The following is a 23,523-nucleotide window of genomic DNA, read 5'->3' as shown; positions in this document are numbered from 1 at the left end:
AAAATTATTCTTGGCATAATGTCCCACCTAAATAAAGCCTAATTGGTGGCGAAAAAAACAAGATATAGTTCATTTCATTGCGATAAGTAATGGTAAAATTATAGACGAATGAATGGAAGGAGCGCTGAAAGATGAAAATTGCTCTGGTGGTCAGGGGGTAAAACCCCTCAGTTGGGAAGTGGTTAATATAAAACAACATATTTTTCTGCGTGACTAGGGGTGTGACAGGGGGCGTGACGTGGGCATGGTTTAATTGTCCCTCTTTCTCATCTCAAAAAGTTGGGGGGGGGGGGTATATAATCCCCCCATACTCTGCGCTGCTATAGGAGTGCTCCCATGCTGCCTATACTGCACAGGTTGTCGCCTCCTGGGCGCCGCCATTACTTTGGCTCCAGGCGCGGCTTAGGCTTACTGATGACTCACAGTCACGAGCTCGAGGCCCACATGACATGGGGGTGGGGAGAAGGGAGCCGTAGAGGCAGCTGATAGGCTGTAGGGCGTGTCAGCCGCAGGAGGCCCCGCCCGGCTATATTCTGCTGTGCTGCGCAAGATCTGGCGCCGGTGATTGGAAAGCGCGGCTGTCAGTCAAGCTGAGTGAGCCCCGCCCAGTTGTTGTGTGTAGTTCTGGGAGATATATCTGCGGTCACATCATCAGGCTGATAACAGCAGCGCTGCGGCCGCACAGAGAGAAGGTGATGTATCAATATTGTTACTATTATCTGCTGTACTATGGATCTGTGTATGGAGGGGAGGGGTGCATGGGGGTCATCTATACATCTGTATATATGGAATATACTGAGCAGGGTATAAATCAGTGGTGGAAATGTATGGATCTGTATGGGGGAAATATCCACTCAGAGATCAATAGTTATGGAAGGCTGAAGGGCTGTTTCCACTATTGCGGTGCAAATTGTATGCGTTTGTGCATTTTAAAAACGGAAACGCGTTGAAATTTGCATCTGTTGGTAAGTATGCAAATTTAACCATGTCAGTGCCTGTGTGCTTTTACATTGACTTTAAGCGAAACGCACATGCGACTTCGCATAAAGAAAACGCAGGCGAATTCACTATTAAATACATTACAGGTGAATCGCACACTAGCCTTGCGGTGTGCGAATTCTGATGGCTGTGCTGTGCAGATTTTTTTCTGCACAGTCCACCGCGCATATATCCTGACAAGTGGAAACAGGCCCATTGATTTATATTGGTTATGCGAATCTGCATGCAGAAAAAGCATGCAGATTCTCTTTAGTGGAAACGCGCCCTAAAGGAGGCCATTAATGATACAATCCCACAGCCGATCAATCGTTTCTGATCGCTGCTGTAAACGACCGGTTGTGCCTGTTAACGAATGAATTCCTGCTAACCATTTTGATTTGATTCCATTAAACTGATCTAATTTGTTAGCGGAATTCAGCCATTAATGGGCATGACCGATTGATTACGGTTGGAAATGATCGATCGGCCACGGGATTGTGTTTTCATTTTTAGAGCCTATTTTTTATTATTATTGATTTATAATTATAATATTTGAGCGAGTGATTCGATCGATATTCAAATCTGACATAATTTGGATTCAAATTCCGATCAGATTCCCGATTGGCAATCTATTGAAAATGAATCGAAAGGATGATGGCCGGTATCTTGATAGATATTTTCCTGCCTGTCCGATCTGCTTTTGATAGAGAATACATTGATTTTGAGCTGGGATTGGTCGCTGGTAATGTTTTTACCCAATCTGATCGTTTTCTCAATTGCAAGTAGAATATGGAGTGAAGATTGCATGGTGTGTACCAGGCATTATAACAGGAGGCATGGGGGAGGGGAGGTGTATGGGTGTGGGGTTGGGGGTAGCCATACAGCTGTCTGTTGGGGGATGGGGAGGACTATTGATCTGTGCTGAGGGATTATGGGATAGAGGGATTTGTCACTCCAGGAGGTGAATGGAGACCTGTTGTCCTTAAATTACCCTTACATTAAACAGTATTTTTAATAGATTAGAAGTCCGATTCGATATAAACATTATGATGAGGTACAATCCAATTATTTCCGCTTGAGAAAAATTGGATTGGGGAAAAAAAATAATACCAATCCCAAACTCAAAATGAATCTTCAATCAATCTCCGATCGAAAAAATGATGGGAAATCTGAAATGAATTTGAAGAAATCGCATACATTAGTACGCTAGCATTCAATATCTGATCACTCGCTCAAATAGGATCTGAAGGGAAGATTGCATGGTGTGTGCCAGGCTTAAAAACCATTAAAACTGTCATTTTATGTTATTCTGGGAATACACCATACAATTTTCTGTTAGATTTTTCTGTTAGGGCTGGTTCACACGGGCTTCTGCCAAGCTTTCGCTCGGTGCCACGTTTAAATGCCAGCGTTTAGCCGCTAGCTTTTGGGAAGCGTTCAAGGCTAGCAGTTCTGGTCTCTGCTATTGTTTGCTGGCGTTTACCGCCTCTGAAAGCAACATGTTACTTTCGAGACGCAACGCCAGGATCTACAGCCAGGCTTTCATGAAGGCCTGCAAAAGCCAGCTCTAAACGCTCCCATTCACTTGAATGGGACGGCAGTAGATCCCAAAAAATGCTGCATCCTAAATGCCGCGTTTAACGCCACAAAAACGCCCGTGTGAACCAGCCCTTATTTACTGTAATTAGATTATTTTCTGTAGAGAATGGTTTTTATCTCCGGTGCATTGTCTTCTGGTTATCTCCTGCTGAGTAGAACAATGCTTAATTGTTATGCTGAATACCCACGTTGCGTTTTCCAACATGTTCGATCGTGTTTCGATGGATACAGCCGTCGATTTTGCATATTCCATCGAAACACGATCGGACATGTTGTAAATAATCGATGTGACGGAATCGATCCTGCGAATCGCACGGGAAAACGCAACGTGTGTATCCAGCATTAGGCAGATAGATGGTTAGATCGATAATTTCCAACATGTTGGAAATTATCTTTCTGGCAAATAAATCTAATGCTGGTCATAGTCGTTTTTCCCTTATCAATTGAGCCGCTGATGGCTCGATTGATAATATCCAACAGGTCCGATGACCCGCCGGGTAGATTCCCCGCTCGATCCCCGCGGGCGGACAATAGCGGGTAATCGAGCGGAACGATGAGGAGCGCTCACGGGAACGAGCGGGGACACGGCGGGAGTCGATCTGGCGGCTAATCGAGCCGCCGGGTCTACCCGTGTATCCCCAGTATAACAGAAAATCTAACATAAAATTGTATGGTGTATTCCCAGCATTAGAACTGTGAACATACAAAGAAGCAGCAAGGAGCACCCAATGGAGCAGAAAGCGTGCTAGACCCCTACCCCAGCACCTCAAGGGGTATACTTCAGAGATCCACACAGATGGGTCAGCACCACCGTAGGTAAATTATAGCTCTTTTACTGTAGAGGCAGCAGTTACAGACTGCTGTTTCGGGCAGACATGCCCTTTTTCAAATTGTCACGGCTTTATATGCAATTTGAAAAAGGGCATGTCTGCCCGAAACAGCAGTCTGTAATTGCTGCCTCTACAATAAAAGAGCTATAATCTACCTACGGTGGTGCTGACCCATCTGTATGGATGTTAGAACTGTGGACAGAATATTAATCCGATTTGCATGATTCTTGCTATGTTTGTTGTCAGCGGGAGTGCAGTGTGGAAGCCGTGCCCAACCTAGGATTCCATAGCTTTTGTACTGGATTGTGGAATGCAAAGTTGTATGGATGAGATTGATATTCAACAAGATTTGTTTTCAGAAATTTTGTCTAAAGCTGTTCCATACTTACCTGGGGCTTGTCCCTTGCCGTCTCCCCGGGTGGCTCCAGCCCCCGGCAATTCAGCCCGAAAGCCTGGCCGAGTGTTGCTTCTCTACGCTGCGAGGCCCAGCCAGGTGTGCTCCCGTCCCTGGGAGCGTTCTGCACCTGTTCAGGTGTATGGCTAGATCGACCAAGAGGTAGATCTCTCTGTGATCGAGTTTAACTGAAATCACGCTGTACAACCGACTGATCAGTGGGGGAATTGGAAAGAAACGCGATTGCTATGTGATTGCTTTCCCTTGAGGATAAAGAGCCCTTAAGGTGGTCAAACATCAGCGAATTGGCAGCCAATCGACCATCCGACTCAATTATTATAATCGCATTGAAAGAAAATTGGTGAAGCTGAAGGTATACCCAATCAACAATGCGACCAATTTCGGGCCGAAAATTGGTCGCATGTATCGATTGGACATGATGTTGGTCCAACTTGCTTGATCGGGTGCGTGGTGGAAATGGCCTCACATATGGGGGGGGGTTTACATTCAGGGGGACAGCACGGTGGAAGGCGATGGATGCGGCAACACAAGGCCGATTACCAGAGATTTCATGCTGAAATCGATTGGGAATCTGCCTACAATTTATGGACAGCCACTAGATCTCTCTGTAGTCAGATTAGATCAGAGAGAGATCTGTATCTTGGTCGACTTGCCTATGGGCACCTTAACCAGCCTGGCGTTTTATTAAGATCGCCAAGCTGGGAATCGGACGTTTTGTTTTTTTTTAATTAAAAAAAAACTATCGCATGCAGCCAACTAAAAGTTGGCTGCATGAAAGCCCACTAGAGGGCGCTCCTGTTGCGTACTTCTGATCGCCTCCGGCGATCAGAAGTAACAAGAAAGGGCGCGATGAGCGGCCTTTCTTGTTTTGCTTTCCTCGTCGCCATGGCGACGAGCGGAGTGACGTCATGGACGTCAGCCGACGTCCTGACGTCAGCCGCCTCCGATCCAGCCCTTAGCGCCGGCCGGAACTGTTTGGTCCGGCTGCGCTGGGCTCGGGCGGCGGATCGCCGCGCTGCGGCGGCGATCAGGTAGCACACGCGGCTGGTAAAGTGCCGGCTGCGTGTGCTCCTTTTTATTTGATAAAAATCGGCCCAGCAGGGCCTGAGCAGCAGCCTCCGGCGGTAATGGACGAGCTGAGCTCGTCCATACCGCCAGGCTGGTTAAAGGGACCCCGAGGTGAGAGGGAATATGGAGGCTGGCATGTTTATTTCCTTTTAAACAATACACATTGCCTGGCTGTCCTGCTGATCATCAGCCTCTAATACTTTAAGCCATAGACCCCGAACAAGCCTGCAGATCGGATGTTTCTGACAAATCTGACAAGATTAGCTGTATGCTTGTTTCAGGTGTGTGATTTAGACCAGTGTTTCTCAACATTTTATTGGTATGTACCCCTTCTAAAACCCTGTACTCACCAAGTACCCCCTAGCATATTAATCATTATCACAAGTACCCCTTGACAAATATATATTTAATCGTAGTACATGATAATTGGTTCTAAACCATTTCCAAGCAATTACTATTGCTTTTAATTAACTAAAATACTAATTTGGTGTTGTTTAAATAAGATTTATCATTTTCTAAAACTCTAAATTTGTATTCTCGGTTAATTATATCAAGCCCGAGTACCCCCTGGAACCATCAGAAGTACCCCCTGGGGTACGCGTACCGCACGTTGAGAACCTAGGATTTAGACCCTACTGACCAGAAAGATCAGCAGGACTGCCAGGCAACTGGTATTTTTGAAAATAAATATGGCAGCTACCATAGGTCTAAGGCCCCGTTCACACTGCACGCGTTTCCAGCCGCGTTTTGGAAACGCGTGCAGGTGGCCGACACGCACGACATCAGACATTGCATAGAGTGCAATGTCTGATGTTCACACTGCATGCGTTCCGGACCTGTGCGGTCCGGGAACGCATGCTGCACGCATTTTTTGTAAAAACGCATGGCTGTCCCATTCACTTTTCAGTGATGGGATCAGCCACGCAACGCATACGAACGCGGATGGCGTGCGTTCGTACGCGTTGCGGTCCACATGCGTTGCGGTCTGCGTTCTGCAGTCTGAACGGGGCCTAACACCTCAGGTTCCTTTTAAGTTCTCTACATGAGGTACACTTATCCCTAGACTTAAGGTGCTCATACATCAGAAGATTATGGGCAGATTCGACAAAGAGACAAATTTATCTCGAATCGAATCTAATTAGAGATAAATTTGTCGAAGCTGCTCATATACTGCAGCACCATTCCCGTCTGATTTCAGCATGAAATCTGCAGGGAATCGGCTGAGCCGCTATGTGCCAGTGGCGTGTACAGAGAGCCGCCGTAGGTTATGGACACCGCGAGGAGGCTGACACAGGACAGGTAATGTATAATTACACACACAAGGGGGGACTTGGGTGCACAATTATACATTGAGGGGCAGTGGTGGGGGTTTTTGTTGCTCGTTCCGAAATCGTCCGCCGTACTGCCACACACCAACTTCGGCCCGACATCTTGCATCAGGCGCGATCGACTAACCAGCCTGAAATTGGTCGCATAGTTGGCCGGGTCCGGCACTTGGCGGCACCGATTTCCAACCAATTCGATAATAATAATCAAATTGGTTGGTTGCCAAAGTCGCCTGATGTATGAGCACCTTTTATTTATGTAATTCAATTATAGTAAGATTTGAGATTTTAAAGGCACGTACACACGTCGTACTTCTTCAAACGACTGGTCCGGCAGACCCTCCCACGGTGCGGTCGTTCTGCTGACAGTTGCACGTGAGTACAAGCTGTAGGCAGACTGATGAGACTGTTTTTGACTGATCCGCCGAGCAGTCTTATCAGTCTGCTGACAGCCTGTAATCACGTGCAACTGTCGGCAAAACAACCGCACCGCGGGAGGGTCTGACGGACCCCTTGTTTGAAGAAGTACGGCGTGTGTACGCGCCTTTAAGAAGACAGATAAACCCTTTTTTATCTGCTAGTCCTCCAATTACTATCCCTAACTTCTGGTTCACCAAGGGAATAGTTCTCTAATGAGCAGTATCCAGGAATGGCATGCTGACCTGTAATTTCCTTGTCACATGATTACATACATCAGGCACAAAACTGCAGTGATGATCTCTGGTCTGGGGATTGGCTGTCTGGATGTACAGAAATCTACACTCTACTGAAATCCAATATCAGGACTACCTGTCTGTCACTTTCCAGTTTTCATAGTTTAGATGTTGTTTACCAGCACAGGTTGTAGCCGGCTGATTGCTGCACAACTTTACTGGCAGTTCTATTATTAACAGCTATTTACTGTATATAAATGAGGAACTTGTACTGCATCCCAATCTGTAGCTGACACCCCCTTTCCCAGGAGAATGCTTTACCTTTTCTCTCATAGATCATCAAAGTGAAACCCCTCCCACAGTGTGATGTCATGACCATGGTCCTGACAGTATGTTGTCTGTGAGCCTTGTTGCATTGTGGGAAATAACAGCTTTTTCCAATTGCCAAGCAAGCAGCATCTCCCTCTGTGCATAGAACACTCAGTAACGAACATTCTGCAGAGATCACCAGACAGGAATAGAGATGTCGCCACCTGTGATAAATGTCAGAATGTAAATCAGGGAGAGGACAGATTTTTACAATGGGCAAATGCTGACTGAATAATGAATATTGTAAAAAAAAATAAGCTATGCTATTTTCACTACAGTTCCTCTTTAACTAGCTTGGGGGGGAAGGGGGGGGCTGGAGTGCGCAAGCTATCTCTCTGGACATTGCTCTCGTCACATGTTTATGCTCCATCCTGCTCATGGCATCCGATCTGCACAATCGCCAGTCACAGGAGGGTGTGTGTGCGAGGCAGACTGACGCAGCGCCGTAGCCAACCAGAGCGGGGGACGGGTTCAGACACACAGCGCCCTGGCTTGGAAATAATTATTAAAGGACCGCCATACCCCAAAAATTGTTAACTTCAAAATGCATACATATAACATGTGGAATTTGTCTGGTGGGTTAATCTAAAGGTGGCCACACACGATACAATAAAATGATCCGATTTTACAGTAATTTGATAAAAACAATCGGATCTCTCGGAAAAATCTGAAGTTTTTTTTTTTTTTTTCGATTGACTTTCATTTCAAAATCCGATCAGATTTCCCGGTTTCTTCGATTATCGATCCGGAATGCCAGATATTTTTCTTCAATCTTTTTGAAGATTGTATGGTGTGTGTTAGATTGTCAATTTATTAATGTACACAACCTAGTAATTTTGTCAGCTACCAATCATTTTTATCATAATTGGGGAAAGATTTAACATACGTGTGTGTGGTACATTGGTCATATTTTTGAAATGTTTGATTGATTGCAATTCTTAAATTGAAGAGATATTACCTCCTGAGCGGTATGGACGAGCTCAGCTCGTCCATCACCGCCAGGGGCTGCCGCTCAGGCCCTGCTGGGCCGATTTTCTTCAAATAAAGTGCAGCACACGCAGCCGGCACTTTGCCAGCCGCGTGTGCTGCCTGAGCAGCGGCGAAAGAGGGCCCCCCTAGCCGCCTGAGCCCTGCGCAGCCGGAACAAAAAGTTCCGGCCAGCGCTAAGGGCTGGATTGGAGGCGGCTGACGTCCATGACGTCACTCCGCTCGTCGCCATGGCGACGATCTAAGCAAAACAAGGAAGGCCGCTCATTGCGGCCTTCCTTGTTTATTATGGGCGCCGGAGGCGATCGGAAGAACGCCTCCGGAGCGCCCTCTAGTGGGCTTTCATGCAGCCAACTTTCAGTTGGCTGCATGAAATAGTTTTTTTTTAATTAAAAAAAAACCCTCCCGCAGCCTCCCTGGCGATCTCAATAGAACGCCGGGGAGGTTAAAAAAATTTGTATGGTGTGTGGCCACCTTTAGGAGCAGCCAGACACAATTTCAGGAAGACAAATCGATCCTTTTGTACCGGGCGCTTGCAGCACTCAGAAAGCATTAGTCATGTTTATACTGTAGTTAATTTTCATGAACAGCCCAACAACAAGATCCATCAGCATAAAAGCACATGATGCCTCTGCAGCTATGCCAGGCTGGAAATAGCAGGGTGGTTTATGCTCCAGACAGGGCCCTGGAAGTGCTTCCAATACCCAGGCAGAGGAAGAACAGGAAATGAAAGCGGGCCTAAACTCAGAACTTCCTCTATGCTCTAAAATATCAGCAACAGCATAATAACCTTTAGGGCTCTTTCACACTAAGACGTTGCGTTTGATGCGACGTTGAGGTCGCATAACGTGCCCCTAACGCAACGCATGTTAGCTTAGAAGTTGGACGTTACATTGAACTGCGTTATGCGTCTCTTGATGCGTACACGATGCGTACTTTTTGACTCATACGGATCGAATGAAAGCAGCGCATGTGGCACATTTAAAAAAATAAAACGTACTGAGCATGTGCAAACAGTCTAACGCAGGGAAATACGAGTATAACGCACAGCATGCTGCACTTTCATTTAACATGCTGCGTTATACTCTAACGCAACATGGGCACTGTGAACAGCCCATTGATTTTACATTACTGTAAGTTGGGCTGCGTTACAGGCTGCACTAATGTGCGCCTGTAACGTCCCACTGTGAAAGCAGCCTTACAGATTTCTTTGTTCCAGCTGATACAAATCCTGCAATAAATCTGCTGTGTGTCTACTTCCTGCTTTCATGGTAGCAGAGATGTTAACATCCTGTGTTTACAAATTAGCTGCTCTGCCGTGGATTCATGTGACACAGCTGAGCGATCAAATTTCAGTTGTGATGAGTCACAGATGAGGGGTCATTAGACAAGGTAAACTCTCTGTGCATACAGGGTGCATTTTTCCATGCTTTCCTTCTGTCCTGTGCAAGAGTTCAGGTTGACATAAAGGACAACTGAAGTGAGAGAGATATGGAGGCTGTCATATTTATTTCCTGTTAATACCAGTTGCCTGGTAGACCTGATGATCGATTTGGCTGCAGTAGTGTCTGAATGACACCAGAAACAAGCATGCAGCTAATCTTGTCAGAACTGACAATAATGTCAGAAACACCTGATCTGCTGCATGCTTGTTCAGGGGCTATGGCTAAAAGTATTAGAGGCAGAGGATCAGCAGGGCTGCCAGGCAACTGGTATTGCTTAAAAGGAAATATGGCAGCCTCCATATACCTCTTCCTTCGATTGTCCTTTAAAGGGAACCTAAAGTGAGAGGGATATGGAGGCTGCCATATTTATTTCCTTATAAACCATACCGGTTGCCTGGCTGTCCTGCTGATCCTCTTCCTCTAATACTTTTAGCCATAGCCCCTGAACAAGCATGCAGCAGATCTGGAGTCTCTGACTGAAAGGGACTCAGAGCACCTTTCATAGGCATGCCTTTAAAGCCTCATCTACACCATACAATTTTTTTGTGCGATTCAATCCGACATGTCCGATCAGAATTCGATTCGAATTGGTTTGCCATTGCTGTGCAATGGTGAATCGAATCAAATCCCGATTGGACATGTGGGATCGAATTGATGAATCGAATCGCACAAAAAAAACGTATGTGGTGTAGATGGAGCTTAAGACTCCGACCAGTACTGCAAAGTAGTTAAAGATGCATACCTTTCTGTAGCTTGTGCTCTCCTCCTTCATTTGATGAATCGCCGTTCTACACCAAATAGTTTTCGTTCGATTTCAATAAAAAAAATTGCGGCTGCCATCTTGGCCTTGTTATAACTTCTGGGTCACCCCTGTCTTCTCTGTTAGAGAAGTGCATCACTGAATGAAGCAGGAAGAGGAAGTGACACGCATGGCCATTGCAAGAGGCTCCTCCAGAGGGGTCATAGCACAACTTTGTTGGAAGGCGTCTGGCTTAAAGGCATGCCCATCCCATGAGAGGTGCTCGGAGTCCCTTGAAGTCTGACTGGATTAGCTGCATGCTTGGGAATAAATACAGCAGCCTCCATATCCTTAAGCTGGCCATACACTGGCCCGATTTGCCGCCGTTTCGACAGCAGATTCGATCACTGGGATCAAATCTGCTGCCAATCGTTCGCGCTACACGCCGAATTTCGATCCATTTCGTCCGATCGCTCCGTGCGGAAAATTACCGTCGATCGCCCGCGGGTAGGGAGCGCATTGCTAGCGGCGTTCGAGTGCCCGACGACCGACGCAATAGAGCGGCAATACATTACCTGCTCCGCCGGCGCGACTCCAGTCCCCCGGTCACCGCTGCTCCGTCTCCGCTCTGGTCTCCGGCATGCTTCAGTTCCTCCTGCCCGGCAGGAAGTTTAAACAGTAGAGGGCGCTCTACTGTTTAAACTTCCTGCCGGGCAGGAAGAAGTAAAGCATGCCGGACCTGGAGACCAGAGCGGAGAAGACAGCGGAGATCTGGGGACTGGAGTCGCACCGGCGGAGCAGGTAATGTATGCGGGCGGGGGGAGCGGCGGCAGCACCACCACCACATCAGATTGTGAACGGTTTCAGGCTGAAATCGGTTCACAATCTGTTTGCAGTAAAGGTAGCCATACGATCCCTCTCTGATCAGATTCGATCAGAGAGGGATCTATCTGTTGGTCGAATCTGATGGCAAATCGACCAGTGTATGGCTACCTTAAGTTGTCCTTTAATTATCTATTGTACCAGATGAAGGATCAGGCAAATCATCATCTATGACAAGTTGTAATTTGATCCCTCAGCTGTGTCAACTGGCTGCCACTGCAGAGAGCTAATTGGTAAATTCCATTGAAAGCAGGAAGTAGACACTGCAGATTTCTTGAAGGATTTACAGTATATCAGCTGTAACAATGTTTTTTGTTTGTTTAAAGGTTATGTTGTTGTGTATCTTTTAGAGCCAAGAGGAAGATCTAAATTTATGTTCGCTTTAACACCTAATCTATTAAAGTAATTTGTGCAGTGTAGGCCTTGCTGTGTACAGTACTTGGTATCGATCATATGAGCTCTTGTCAGCTGAGTGCATTTTCCAGTAAATGTCCTGTCAGCAGCTCATATGTAAATATCGCTGATAGGACTTCCTTTACAGAATTCACCACATACCAGACCGGTAATAGGAGCCAGAATTGTCCCAAAAAGCAATCTCTGCTAAAAGTAAGTCATGTGACAGAGAGCTCCGGCCAGCTTCCTGTTTGCTGAGTGTGCAGATGGTCTGTGATCTCCCAGGAGGAGGAGATGTTGTGAAATGAGAGTTAAGTTTACTCTCTGCTGCTGCTATGCAAAATGCAGCCAGCCGAGCATTATTCCCGGCCATAGACGCATATTACGCTCTGATCTGTACACTCTGCATATAGTGTTACATAAACATGACGTGTGGAAGTCTGCTTTGGTTTCAGAGTTTGGGCTCAGTCTGGCGTGTTCTGTGGCGTATCGTCGTGGACAGCACAGCACACTCACCTCACAACACATCACTGCACCCAAAGGACTGTTATAGCACACGATGGGCTTGATTTCACTAAAACCGTGATAACTCAACAATCACACCTTATCAAAGTTAACACGCCTTATCAGAGTAGAATAGCGAGTGCTACGAACCCGCAGTGGCTCAGGACAGGACGAGTGCCATTGCCAATTAGCAGGCATAAGTAGCGCTCGCTATGCTACTCTGATAAGGCCCATGAAGTGAAAGAGATATGAAGGCTGCCATATTTACAGCAAAGTCCCCGTTATCTGGAACTCGGGCTACTGGAAGTCTCAACTAACCGGCATGCCTGAGGGGATAACGGGGACAGTGCTTTGGGGGGTTTGTAGGACAGAAAATACTTACTGAGCCTCTAAGCGGCATCTTTTAACTTTCCTGCAGCTCCTAGCAGATTTCCTGCATCTGTGCAGGGCTCCTGGTGTGTCATGTGACCCAATGCAGGTCAGGTGACACGCCAGGAGCCGTACTCGGAGGACGCTGGAAAGCTGCTCTAGGAACTACAGGATGGGTAGAAGCCATCGCTGAGGCTTGGTAAGTATTTATTTTATGCTGTGGGGGGTTGTCCTTTTTAGTCCGGTTGCTCGAGCAGCCGGCAAGCACATGTACCTGGCATCAGGTGATTCCCCCACCGGTGCCGGATACCAGGGAAGTCAACTATCACACCTTACTGTATTTCCTTTTATGCAATGCAGATTGCCTGGCTGTCTTGGTGATCTTCTGCCTCTAATATCTTAAGCCATACCAGTGGCGTAGCTAAGGAGCTGTGGGCCCCGATGCAAGTTTTACAATGGGGCCCCCCAAGCACTCTATACATAACAATTGATACGGCGCACCAAAACCTGCCAATGGCAACTACAGTGTCAGAGTTGCAAGAAGGGGATGGGGAACAGTTTATGAATGATTACCACTATTCAAAGTATCTATAGAAGTGATTATTATGAGCACAAGACCAATAGAGAGCTATTACTGTAGTTGAGGGAGGGCCCCTCTGGCCCAAGGGCCCCGATGCGGTTGCAACCTCTGCAACCCCTATTGCTACGCCCCTGCCATAGACCCTGTACTAGCATGCAGATTAGATGTTTCTGACTGAAGTCCTGACTGAATTAGCTGCATGCTTGTTTTAGGTGCGTTATTTAGACACTACTGCAGCCAAATAGATCAGCTAGCCAGGCAACTGGTATTGTTTAAAAGTAAATAAAAATGGCAGCCTCCATATCCCTCTCACTTCAGGCTCACTTTAAGCATGGAATAACATCGTTCTGTGGTTGGGTAATGGACAGATTCTGGCAAGCAGTGTTGCCAACCTCAGAAAACAAAAAAATTACTGACAAATTTTACTGACAACTTTTTTTTTTTTTTTTTTACTGAAGTTTAATATTACTGAAATTAAGTTTAAGATATCACACACGCCCCACGCGCAATATACCGCCAGCCACGTGGGGCGCGAATGAGGAAGAACAGTGCAGATACAGCGGTGGACACTGGGAGGGGTACATCTACATTTGAGAGGCGGGATCATTCATCGTTCGCTATTAAAGCACGCCATCATGCCGGTGCCGCCGCACACCCGATCGCGCATGTCGGCCAGAGATTTTCCTGCATGTCTGATCGATGCATGCAACCAATTATGGTCCAAAATTGGTTGCGTTGTCAATCGAGCACTCTCCTGGCGGCACCGATTTTCGTCAGATCCCGTAATTATTGAATCTGATGGTCGATCGGCTGCCAAGTCTAAAGCTAGCCATACACTCATCGATTTCTGCCATCGATATACGGTCGAATCGCTCATCGAATCGGCTAGAAATCGATGCAGCACGCAGCATGATTGACCAACCGATTTCTGTCTGAATTCGATCGATTAACTCAAACGGTCCGGACAGAATTTCTAAGTCAATTGGTGGCAGGCGGCAGATCGATATCCCATAAGATTGCATTGGATCGAATAGTGCAACTTTCTGCATTTTTATGGATTTTTCAATAGATTTCATAATGAAATCTATTGGAAATCTGTTCCTGGTGTGTGGCACACATCAGATAGATTCCTGTCTGATTCAACCTGATGGGAATCTATCTGATGGTCGAATCTGCTGCAAATCTATAAGTGTATGGCCACCTTATGGATGCATGGCCAACTTTAGCTAGAGCAGGGTACATTCCAGAGTGACACATGACCTGATAAGCAGTAAGTGCTGTAATGTACTTGGGAGGAGAGTTTCCACAGACTTTACTGGCAGCCCAGATTTGTTTACTTTTTTTACTGACTTTCAGTAAATGTACTGACAGCTGGCAACACTGCTGACAAGGAAGTAGAAAGAGAACTATTCTGCTCCTTCCCACAGCAGAGTTGTGTTTGCAGCAGTCCGGTATTATCCAGAGATTGCAGGACTGTCATTGGTTGCAGCCGCTACAGAACAAACTGTGGGATATCCACCATGTAGGCATATTCATGAGGAGGAGGAGCTCAGCAGGGAAAGCTGGCAGCACACGGTAGTTTCATGGGGGAAATCAGGGCAGCATGTGAAGCCACAACGCATGTAAAACATACAGCATTAACCTCCTGAGCAGTAAGGACGAGCTCAGCTGAGAACCTCTGGATACTGAGAACCTCCCATGAGGAAATGGACTAGTTCATAATCTGTCAGATCTGCTTTTTAGTACTTACTGTAAGTGACAGCAACATAGTAATTTATAGCGCATTTAACTTTGGGAACAATATTCATTTTAGATACACTACAGTATATGCATTTTAATTTTTCTTTTTCTCCGATATTTGCTCTTTAATGAATGGAGCCATCCTTGTAGGGCAACTGCCACATTAGGTGTAGGACTATACAGAGGTTGCTATGACAGTAAATAGGCTAGAGTGTGCATCCCAGAGTCTGGGAAGACAAGCCTGGACAACTCTCCCCTTAAAGAGCTCACACAGTGCGGTAAGCCTTCTGTGTGGGTTATGTTTGCTGTGGGGGGAACTAACACTGAGCTGGGTCGAAAAAAGGAAAGGGCAGAAGTAATGACACTTTTGGCATCATAAAGAAGCGGTAACGATGGAAAACCAGCAGAAATATCCTATTTTTCATATCACATTTGACAGTGAACACTAAAAACAGGATATGTAAGTAATTCCCTATTGGAGGATTATATATAAATTTTTTTTTATTTTTTTTTTTATTATAGTTAACCTGGAGAATCATCTCACTTTAATGACCTGTCTGGACAACTTTCTCCAGACCGGAATATATAGACATAAAAAGCGAATCTCAGCTCTCCTGATGTATTATTTCTATTTTTGTCTTTTCAGGGTTCCGTTACTTCCTCCCATGATGCTGCCGGCGACACTTCTGCTGGGCCTGGCTGCTCTGGCCTCGTCTATGCCCATCAATGACCCAGAGGATGCTGGGAAGCACTGGGTGGTCCTAGTGGCCGGATCTAATGGCTGGTACAACTACAGACACCAGGTGAGCAGACAGCAATCCTATCACTTGAGCACAGAACATTTATATCGCGCTTTTTCTCCTGGCGGACTCAAAGCGCCAGAGCTGCAGCCACTAGGACGTGCTCTATAGGCAGTAGCAGTGTTAGGGAGTCTTGCCCAAGGTCTCCTACTGAATAGGTGCTGGCTTACTGAACAGGCAGAGACGAGATTCGAACCCAGGTCTCCTGTGTCAGAGGCCGAGCATTTAACCATTACACTATCCAGCCACTAGTCACACAATTACCAGCAGAGGATGGAAGAGCTGGCACTAGATATCGCAAGCGGAGTATTCCCCCCAGCTAACACAAGAAGCTGTTCAAGTAATCGAAAGAAAGGTAGCTAGGCACATAGGTTTGCAGCCGTTTTGCAGTACAACTGCTTCTTCATTGGCAAAATTCATCCTTTTGCCTCTGAAGAAGCAGATGTACCGCGAAACGGATGTTAGGCGTTGACTTCTTTTTCCACGATCTCCCACTGCCATTGTGTGTACCCTCCCCTCCCCATGGAGTAAACCTTGTACCAGAATTGCAATCCTATGTGCCCAGCTACCTTTCTTCGAAACACATTTATATAGCTCTGACATATTCCACAGCGTTGTACAGCGATCACTGATCCATACGCATCGGTCTCTGCACCAGTGGAGCTAGCACTCTAATGGCCTCACCACAGTTACTGTTATTATTATATTATACATTTAAATAGGTCTGCCATATTCCATAGCACCGTACAGAGATCACTGATCCATTCCCATCAATCTATGCACCAGAGGAGCGAACACTCTAATGGTCTTACTACAGTCACACACTATTATTAAATATTTGAATAGCTGGCCTATTCTACAGCGCTGTACAGAGATCACTGATCCATTCCCATCAGCCTCTGCACCAGAGGAGCTTGCACTCTTAATGTCCTCACCACAGTCACACATTATTATTACTATACACTAGCTGATGGTGGGGCGTTGCCTGGGTATGTATTTGGCTGGTGTTGGCTCCGCCCACTTTTTCTAACTCGAACACACAAACACTCAATTGCTCAATTACCTAGTTTGTGAGCTTTGCGGTCTTTGGCATCAATAATTTGCATTGAAATAATACGCTGTCTGTGGCTCCACCCCCTTTTCTGAATTTGAACCCCAGTCACCCAATGCATTGAAATAATACGCTGTCTGTGGCTCCACCCCCTTTTCTGAATTTGAACCCCAGTCACCCAATGACCAACTGTACCAGGTTTGAGGCTTGTGCCATTAACCTGTTGGGCGTTCTGAGGGTTTTTTCGCGCCCCCTTTTTTTTTTTTTTTTATCATCATATAGCTAGCCTAGCGCTAGCTAAATGATTGGCTGCTCCCTGCTGCGTCCCCCCCAGCGTCTCCGATCGCCGCCGGCGTGAAGTCTCATCCGGAAATACCATACCGTTCTGAACGGGATTTCCTTTAGGGCTTCCCCCGTCGCCATGGCGACTCCCCGTCGCCATCAGGGACTCCCGATCCACCCCTCAGCGCTGCCTGGCACTGATTGGCCGGTGTCCCGGGGGGGGTCCCCCTCTTTCGCGTCGGGTATCGGCGGCGAGCGGCGGCGGTCAAATTAAACACGCAGCTAGCAAAGTGCTAGCTGCGTGTTTAAAAAAATAAGTATTCAAATCGGCCCAGCAGGGCCTGAGCGGTGCCCTCCGGCATCTCTGGGCGAGCTCAGCTCGTCCAGAACGCTAGGGAGGTTAACAGTGCAAGAATGGGAGCAATGAAATCAATAGGTGAATTTTGACTGGTTTTAGTAGGCTCCACCCACTTTTCTGAATAATAATCCCAGTCACCCAGTGACCAAGTGTGGCAAGTTTGAGATCCCCGCCATTAATAGTGTAAGAATGGCTGCAGTTTATATTTTCCCAGTGAAATTTGTATTTGTCTCCGCCCACTTTTTGGTTATGGGGATAAAAAGTTTCCTATATGTTATTCCAGGTAATGTACTATGTGTGTGCCACATTTCATTCAAATCCGTTCAGCCATTGTTGCGTGATTGAGTAACAAAGAGCCTTGGTGCTAATGTAGTATGCCCCTCCCCCTGTTTGCTGAAGGCGGAGCGTCTACCACTGCTGTTTTGGTTAGAATCATCTGTCCTGAATCCAAAATGTCATTCCAGCTTGTTTTATTGGCGCCTGTTCAGGAACGTGTGCCAGTATTGGCACCTGACTCACCGTCTTATTGTTCTTCCTTGTTTCACAATCATTCTTGTGACTGTAATCAGCGAGTTAATCATTCCTCGTCATCCTTTGCTTACTGCAGGAGTGTGAGCAAAGGTCCCAAAATCAGGTCAGACAGTGCTGAGAATGACTCCTTTGCCCAGCATGCTTTGCCACGACGGCAGGTCCAACAACATCATACTCAGACTACAGACTTTAATCTTTCTAGTGTTTTTTTTATGTCCCTGTTTATATTTCTAACATATCTATAGATGTAGCTGCCCGTGTCCGTTGTTGGGAGGGGGGTTAGCTGCTTCATGTGTCTGTGGAGGCGGCCTGTATCTGCCCACCTCCATTGAGGTGGGGGGGCGGCTTGGCTACCTCGTGTCTGCTGGGGGCCTGTAGCTGCCTTGTGTCCATTTATGGAGCCCCTAGCTGCCTGTATCCATTGGGGGAGGGGGGGGGCGGATAGCTCATGTCGATTGTTGGGGGCCCAGTGAAATCCCTTCCCCTGACCCCTCAGTGCAAACAGGGCAGGGCTGCACCACACACCACATGGCTGTGCTCTCCACACAGTGCTGGTTGTCAGGATCCGGCAGGGCGTGTCTCTCCTTCACATTCTGTGGTGTGACCTTTTCCCCAGTTTGTCCAGCAGACGTCTGCAGAGATAGATGATCGGGAGTCTGAGTTATCAGCACTGTGCACAGCTCGCTGGACTCTGAGGAGGGGAGGGGATCGTAAGAGATCTGCCATGAGGGGAACATGAGGGAGAGTTATACATTCTATGTGCAGATCCATGATCTCAGTCATTGTAAACCATCACAGTCTAGAGCATACATATCAAACTCCGGCCTGCGGGCCAAATCTGGCCCTCAGAGCCATTAAATTTGGCCCTCAAGTGGTTTTTCCACTTTGCATTATGCTTGGCCCACTCTAGACCATCAGGGAAGCTATATTGGAGGTGAAGCCCTCGAACACCAGTAGGTATGGGGGAGGTAGGGGGAAAGCACTAAACACTAGGGAACTGTATAGGAGGGGGCGTGGGCCTCTAGACACTAGGGAACTATGTAGGGGAGGGAGACCCACTTGACACCAGGGAACTGTATAGGGGTTGAAGGGGGGCTAGTAGAAACCAGGGAAGTTTAGAACGGAGGAAGGTGGCCAGTAGACATTGAGGACAGCCCGCGACTAGGTCCCAGTGTACAATTTCGGCCCACTTTGGCTATCATTCATAAAGCATTTCCGCATGCGGAAATGCTTAAAACAGCTGACTTTACCGACCACTTAGCAAAGTCAGCATTCATAAAGGCTCTTTCCACATGAAAAAAGGACACTACCGAGCAGAGTGATAAATCGCCGCCTTGTGCGGTGATTATCAGAACAAATGTAGCAAAATGTTCATTCATAAAGATCACGCAAGCCAGTGGCGGACATACGGCCGTGCAGGCCGTGCCGCCGCACGAGGGCCCCTGAAGTTCTGCTGCTTCAGGGGCCCATTAAGTATTGCAGGTTTTTTTTTATTTTTTTTTTTTTTTTTTATTTTATTTTATTTTTTTTTAACCTGGGGGGCCCAACTCCTGTCCTCCCCCCTCACCTCGCCCCCCCCCCCCTCATGCGGCGGGAGAGCGGAAAATACAAGAAGTCTCCGGCCGGGGCGGCAGCTGCCGCTTGGTCTCCAACTTTGGAGACATATCGGAAACTAAGCAGCAGCTGCCTCTAGCGTCTGCTGCAGCCCCGGCCGGAGACTTCCTGTATTTTCTGCTCTCCCGCCGGCTGCAGCGCATACCGGGAGGGGGGCCCCGAGGTGAGTGAGGGAGGATAGGAGTCGGGCCCCCCACCCGGATAGCTACCCACCCGGCTACCTTACCCACCCACCCGGCTACCTACCCCGCTACCTAACCATCCACCCGGCTACCTACCCGGCTACCTACCCACCCACCCGGCTACCTAGCTACCCACCCGGCTACCTAACCACCCTGCCGGCTACCTACCTGGCTACCTACCCACCCGGCTACCTAGCTACCCACCCGGCTACCTGACCACCCTGCCGGCTATCTACCTGGCTACCTACCCACCCGGCTACCTACCCACCCGGCTACCTAGCTACCCACCCGGCTACCTAACCACCCTGCCGGCTACCTACCCACCCGGCTACCTAGCTACCCACCCGGCTACCTAACCACCCTGCCGGCTATCTACCTGGCTACCTACCCACCCGGCTACCTAGCTACCCACCCGGCTACCTAACCACCCTGCCGGCTATCTACCTGGCTACCTACCCACCCGGCTACCTACCCACCCGGCTACCTAGCTACCCACCCGGCTACCTAACCACCCTGCCGGCTACCTACCTGGCTACCTACCCACCCGGCTACCTAACCACCCTGCCGGCTATCTACCTGGCTACCTACCCACCCGGCTACCTAGCTACCCACCCGGCTACCTAACCACCCTGCCGGCTATCTACCTGGCTACCTACCCACCCGGCTACCTACCCACCCGGCTACCTAGCTACCCACCCGGCTACCTAACCACCCTGCCGGCTACCTACCCACCCGGCTACCTAGCTACCCACCCGGCTACCTAACCACCCTGCCGGCTATCTACCTGGCTACCTACCCACCCGGCTACCTACCCACCCTGCTGGCTACCTACCCACCCGGCTACCTACCCACCCACCCGGCTACCTACCCACCCGGATACCTACCTACCCACCCGGCTACCTACCCACCCACCCGGCTACCTACCCACCCGGCTACCTAACCACCCTGCCGGCTATCTACCTGGCTACCTACCCACCCGGCTACCTAACCACCCTGCCGGCTATCTACCTGGCTACCCACCCACCCGGCTACCTACCCACCCACCCGGATACCTACCTACCCACCCGGATACCTACCTACCCACCCGGCTACCTACCCACCCACCCGGCTACCTACCCACCCGGCTACCTAACCACCCACCCGGCTACCTACACACCCACCCGGCTACCTACCTACCCACCAGGCTACCTACCTACCTACCCACCCGGCTACCTACCAACCCAGAAGGCTACCTACCCACCCACCCAGCTACCTAACCACCCACCTACCCACCCACCAGGCTACCTACCCACCCGCCTACCCAGCCACCCACCAGGCTACCCACCCGGCTACCCAGCCACCCACCAGGCTACTTACCCACCCGGCTAAGGGCTACCTACCTACCCACCCGGCTGCCTACCTACCCACCAGGCTACCTATCCACCCAACCACCCATGGGAGCTGCGCGCCGGATGGAGGCTGGGACAGGAGGTCTGCTGCTGCAGGTGAGTAAATGTTTTTTTTTTATTATTTATTTTAGCAGGTGTATGTTCTGGGCAGGTCTGCCACATGATTGCGTGTATGTTCTGGGCAGGTCTGCCACATGATTGCGTGTATGTTCTGGGCAGGTCTGCCACATGATTGCATGTATGTTCTGGGCAAATTTGCTACATGATTGCATGTGTTTTCTGGGCAAATCTGCCGACATGATTGCACGTATTTTCTGGGCATATCTGCCGACATGATTGCAGGTATTTTCTGGGCATATCTGCCGACATGATTGCAGGTATTTTCTGGGCATATCTGCCGACATGATTGCAGGTATTTTCTGGGCATATCTGCCGACATGATTGCACGTATTTTCTGGGCATATCTGCTGACATGATTGCACGTATTTTCTGGGCATATCTGCCGACATGATTGCACGTATTTTCTGGGCATATCTGCCGACATGATTGCACGTATTTTCTGGGCATATCTGCCGACATGATTGCACGTATTTTCTGGGCATATCTGCCGACATGATTGCACGTATTTTCTGGGCATATCTGCCGACATGTTTGCACGTATTTTCTGGGCATATCTGCCGACATGATTGCACGTATTTTCTGGGCATATCTGCCGACATGATTGCACGTATTTTCTGGGCATATCTGCTGACATGATTGCACGTATTTTCTGGGCATATCTGCCGACATGATTGCACGTATTTTCTGGGCATATCTGCCGACATCATTGCACGTATTTTCTGGGCATATCTGCCGACATCATTGCACGTATTTTCTGGGCATATCTGCCGACATCATTGCACGTATTTTCTGGGCATATCTGCCGACATCATTGCACGTATTTTCTGGGCATATCTGCCGACATCATTGCACGTATTTTCTGGGCAAATCTGCCGACATGATTGAATGTATTTTCTGGGCAAATCTGCTCACATTATGTGTATTTTCTTGAGAAAACCTGCACAATTATGTGAATTTTCTGGGGAAAGGGTCACCAAAACTTGGGCCCACTGTCTTTGCGTTGCACTTTTCATGGGAACCTGAGGTGAGAATAATATTGAGGCTGCCATATTTCTCTCCTTTTAAGCAATACCAGTTGCCTGGTTGCCGTTCTGGTCCTCTGCCTCTTATTCTTTCAACCATAGACCCTGAACAAGCATGCAGCAGGTCAGGGGTTTCTGACAATATTGTCAGAACTGAGAAGATTAAGCTGCATGCTTGTTGCTGGTGTAATTCAGTTTATTACTGCAGCCAAATAGATCAGCAGGGCCGCCAGGCAACTAGTATTGTTTAAAAGGAAATAAATATGGCAGCCTCCATATCACTCTCACCCCGGGATCACTTTAAATTACAGTTAGCTCCGCCCTTATCCGGTCATTGCCACGCCCATTTTTTGCCGCGGCGCTACGCGCCGCAGGTTCTATCCACGCCCATTTTTTGCCGCGGCGCGCTTCGCGCGCCGCAGGTTATAGCTGCACCCATTTTTGGGCGCGGCGCGCTTCGCGCGCCGCAGGTCAGGTGGGCCCACAATTGATATTTTGCACAGGGGCCCACTGCTGCCTGTGTCCGCCACTGACGCAAGCGGTGTGAGGTCGGGAAGTACCGCTCACTCTGATGTGGCGATACCAATGTAAGTGAATGGAGACACACAGACCTCCCAGGCAGCTGCAGCAGAGCGGAACACGGAGAAATGTATCAACTCGGCAGCTTCCATGTCTCCGCAAGCCTACCGCCAGCTTAGTTCGGGGAATCTCCGCACTGCTACCACACATGGATACTTTTTTATGAATGCCCACCCAGAAGTCTAAAATACCGGCAGCAGTGTTTTCCCGCACTGATTCTCCTTACCGACAGCACTTTCATGAATGATAGCCTTTGTATTTGAGTTTGACACCCCTGGTCTAGAGTGAGTAGGTGTCCCCCAGTGTTGGTGGTCTTGCCTTTTGGTGAGATAGTAATTGGCTGACCACTATTGTAGTTCCTGTTGTGATCCGCAGCTGCCCATTTCCTGCTTTATGCTCGCACCCCTCCCATATAATCCACTGCCCACCCCTTTTTATAACCCCATTATATATCCACCCCACCGTCTACACATTCTATATCCACTCCCACTGCCTTTCAGTGACTGCAGGTAGCACAGTGGCTGGATAGTGTACTGGTTAAGGGCTCTGCCTCTGACACAGGAGACCAGGCTTTGAATCTCCGCTCTTCCTATTAAGTAAGCCAGCGCCTATTTAGTAAGGAGTCATCAGGCAAGACTCACGCTCAACACTGCTACTGCCTACTAAGCGCGCCATAGTGGCTGCAGCTCAATTGCTTTAAAGTGGACCTGAACTCTTGCA

General features: G+C 48.3%; 1 protein-coding gene across 1 annotated transcript in view; it reads left to right on the top strand.

Annotated features, from left to right (window-relative positions):
* Window positions 1–584: 584 nt before the first annotated feature.
* LGMN (legumain) overlaps window positions 585–23,523 on the top strand; it is a 60,624-nt gene continuing 37,685 nt past the window's right edge. The window contains exons 1-2 of the mRNA XM_068254612.1: window positions 585–692; window positions 15,523–15,679. Of these exons, the coding sequence (XP_068110713.1) occupies window positions 15,542–15,679 (138 nt within the window). The 5' untranslated portion in view covers window positions 585–692; window positions 15,523–15,541. The remainder of the gene's footprint in view (window positions 693–15,522; window positions 15,680–23,523) is intronic.

The sequence above is a fragment of the Hyperolius riggenbachi genome, chromosome 9 (assembly GCF_040937935.1).
Source record: "Hyperolius riggenbachi isolate aHypRig1 chromosome 9, aHypRig1.pri, whole genome shotgun sequence".
Lineage (NCBI taxonomy): Eukaryota > Metazoa > Chordata > Amphibia > Anura > Hyperoliidae > Hyperolius > Hyperolius riggenbachi.
Note: the sequence above shows the minus strand (reverse complement) of the source record. Positions and strands in the feature narration are given on the sequence as shown.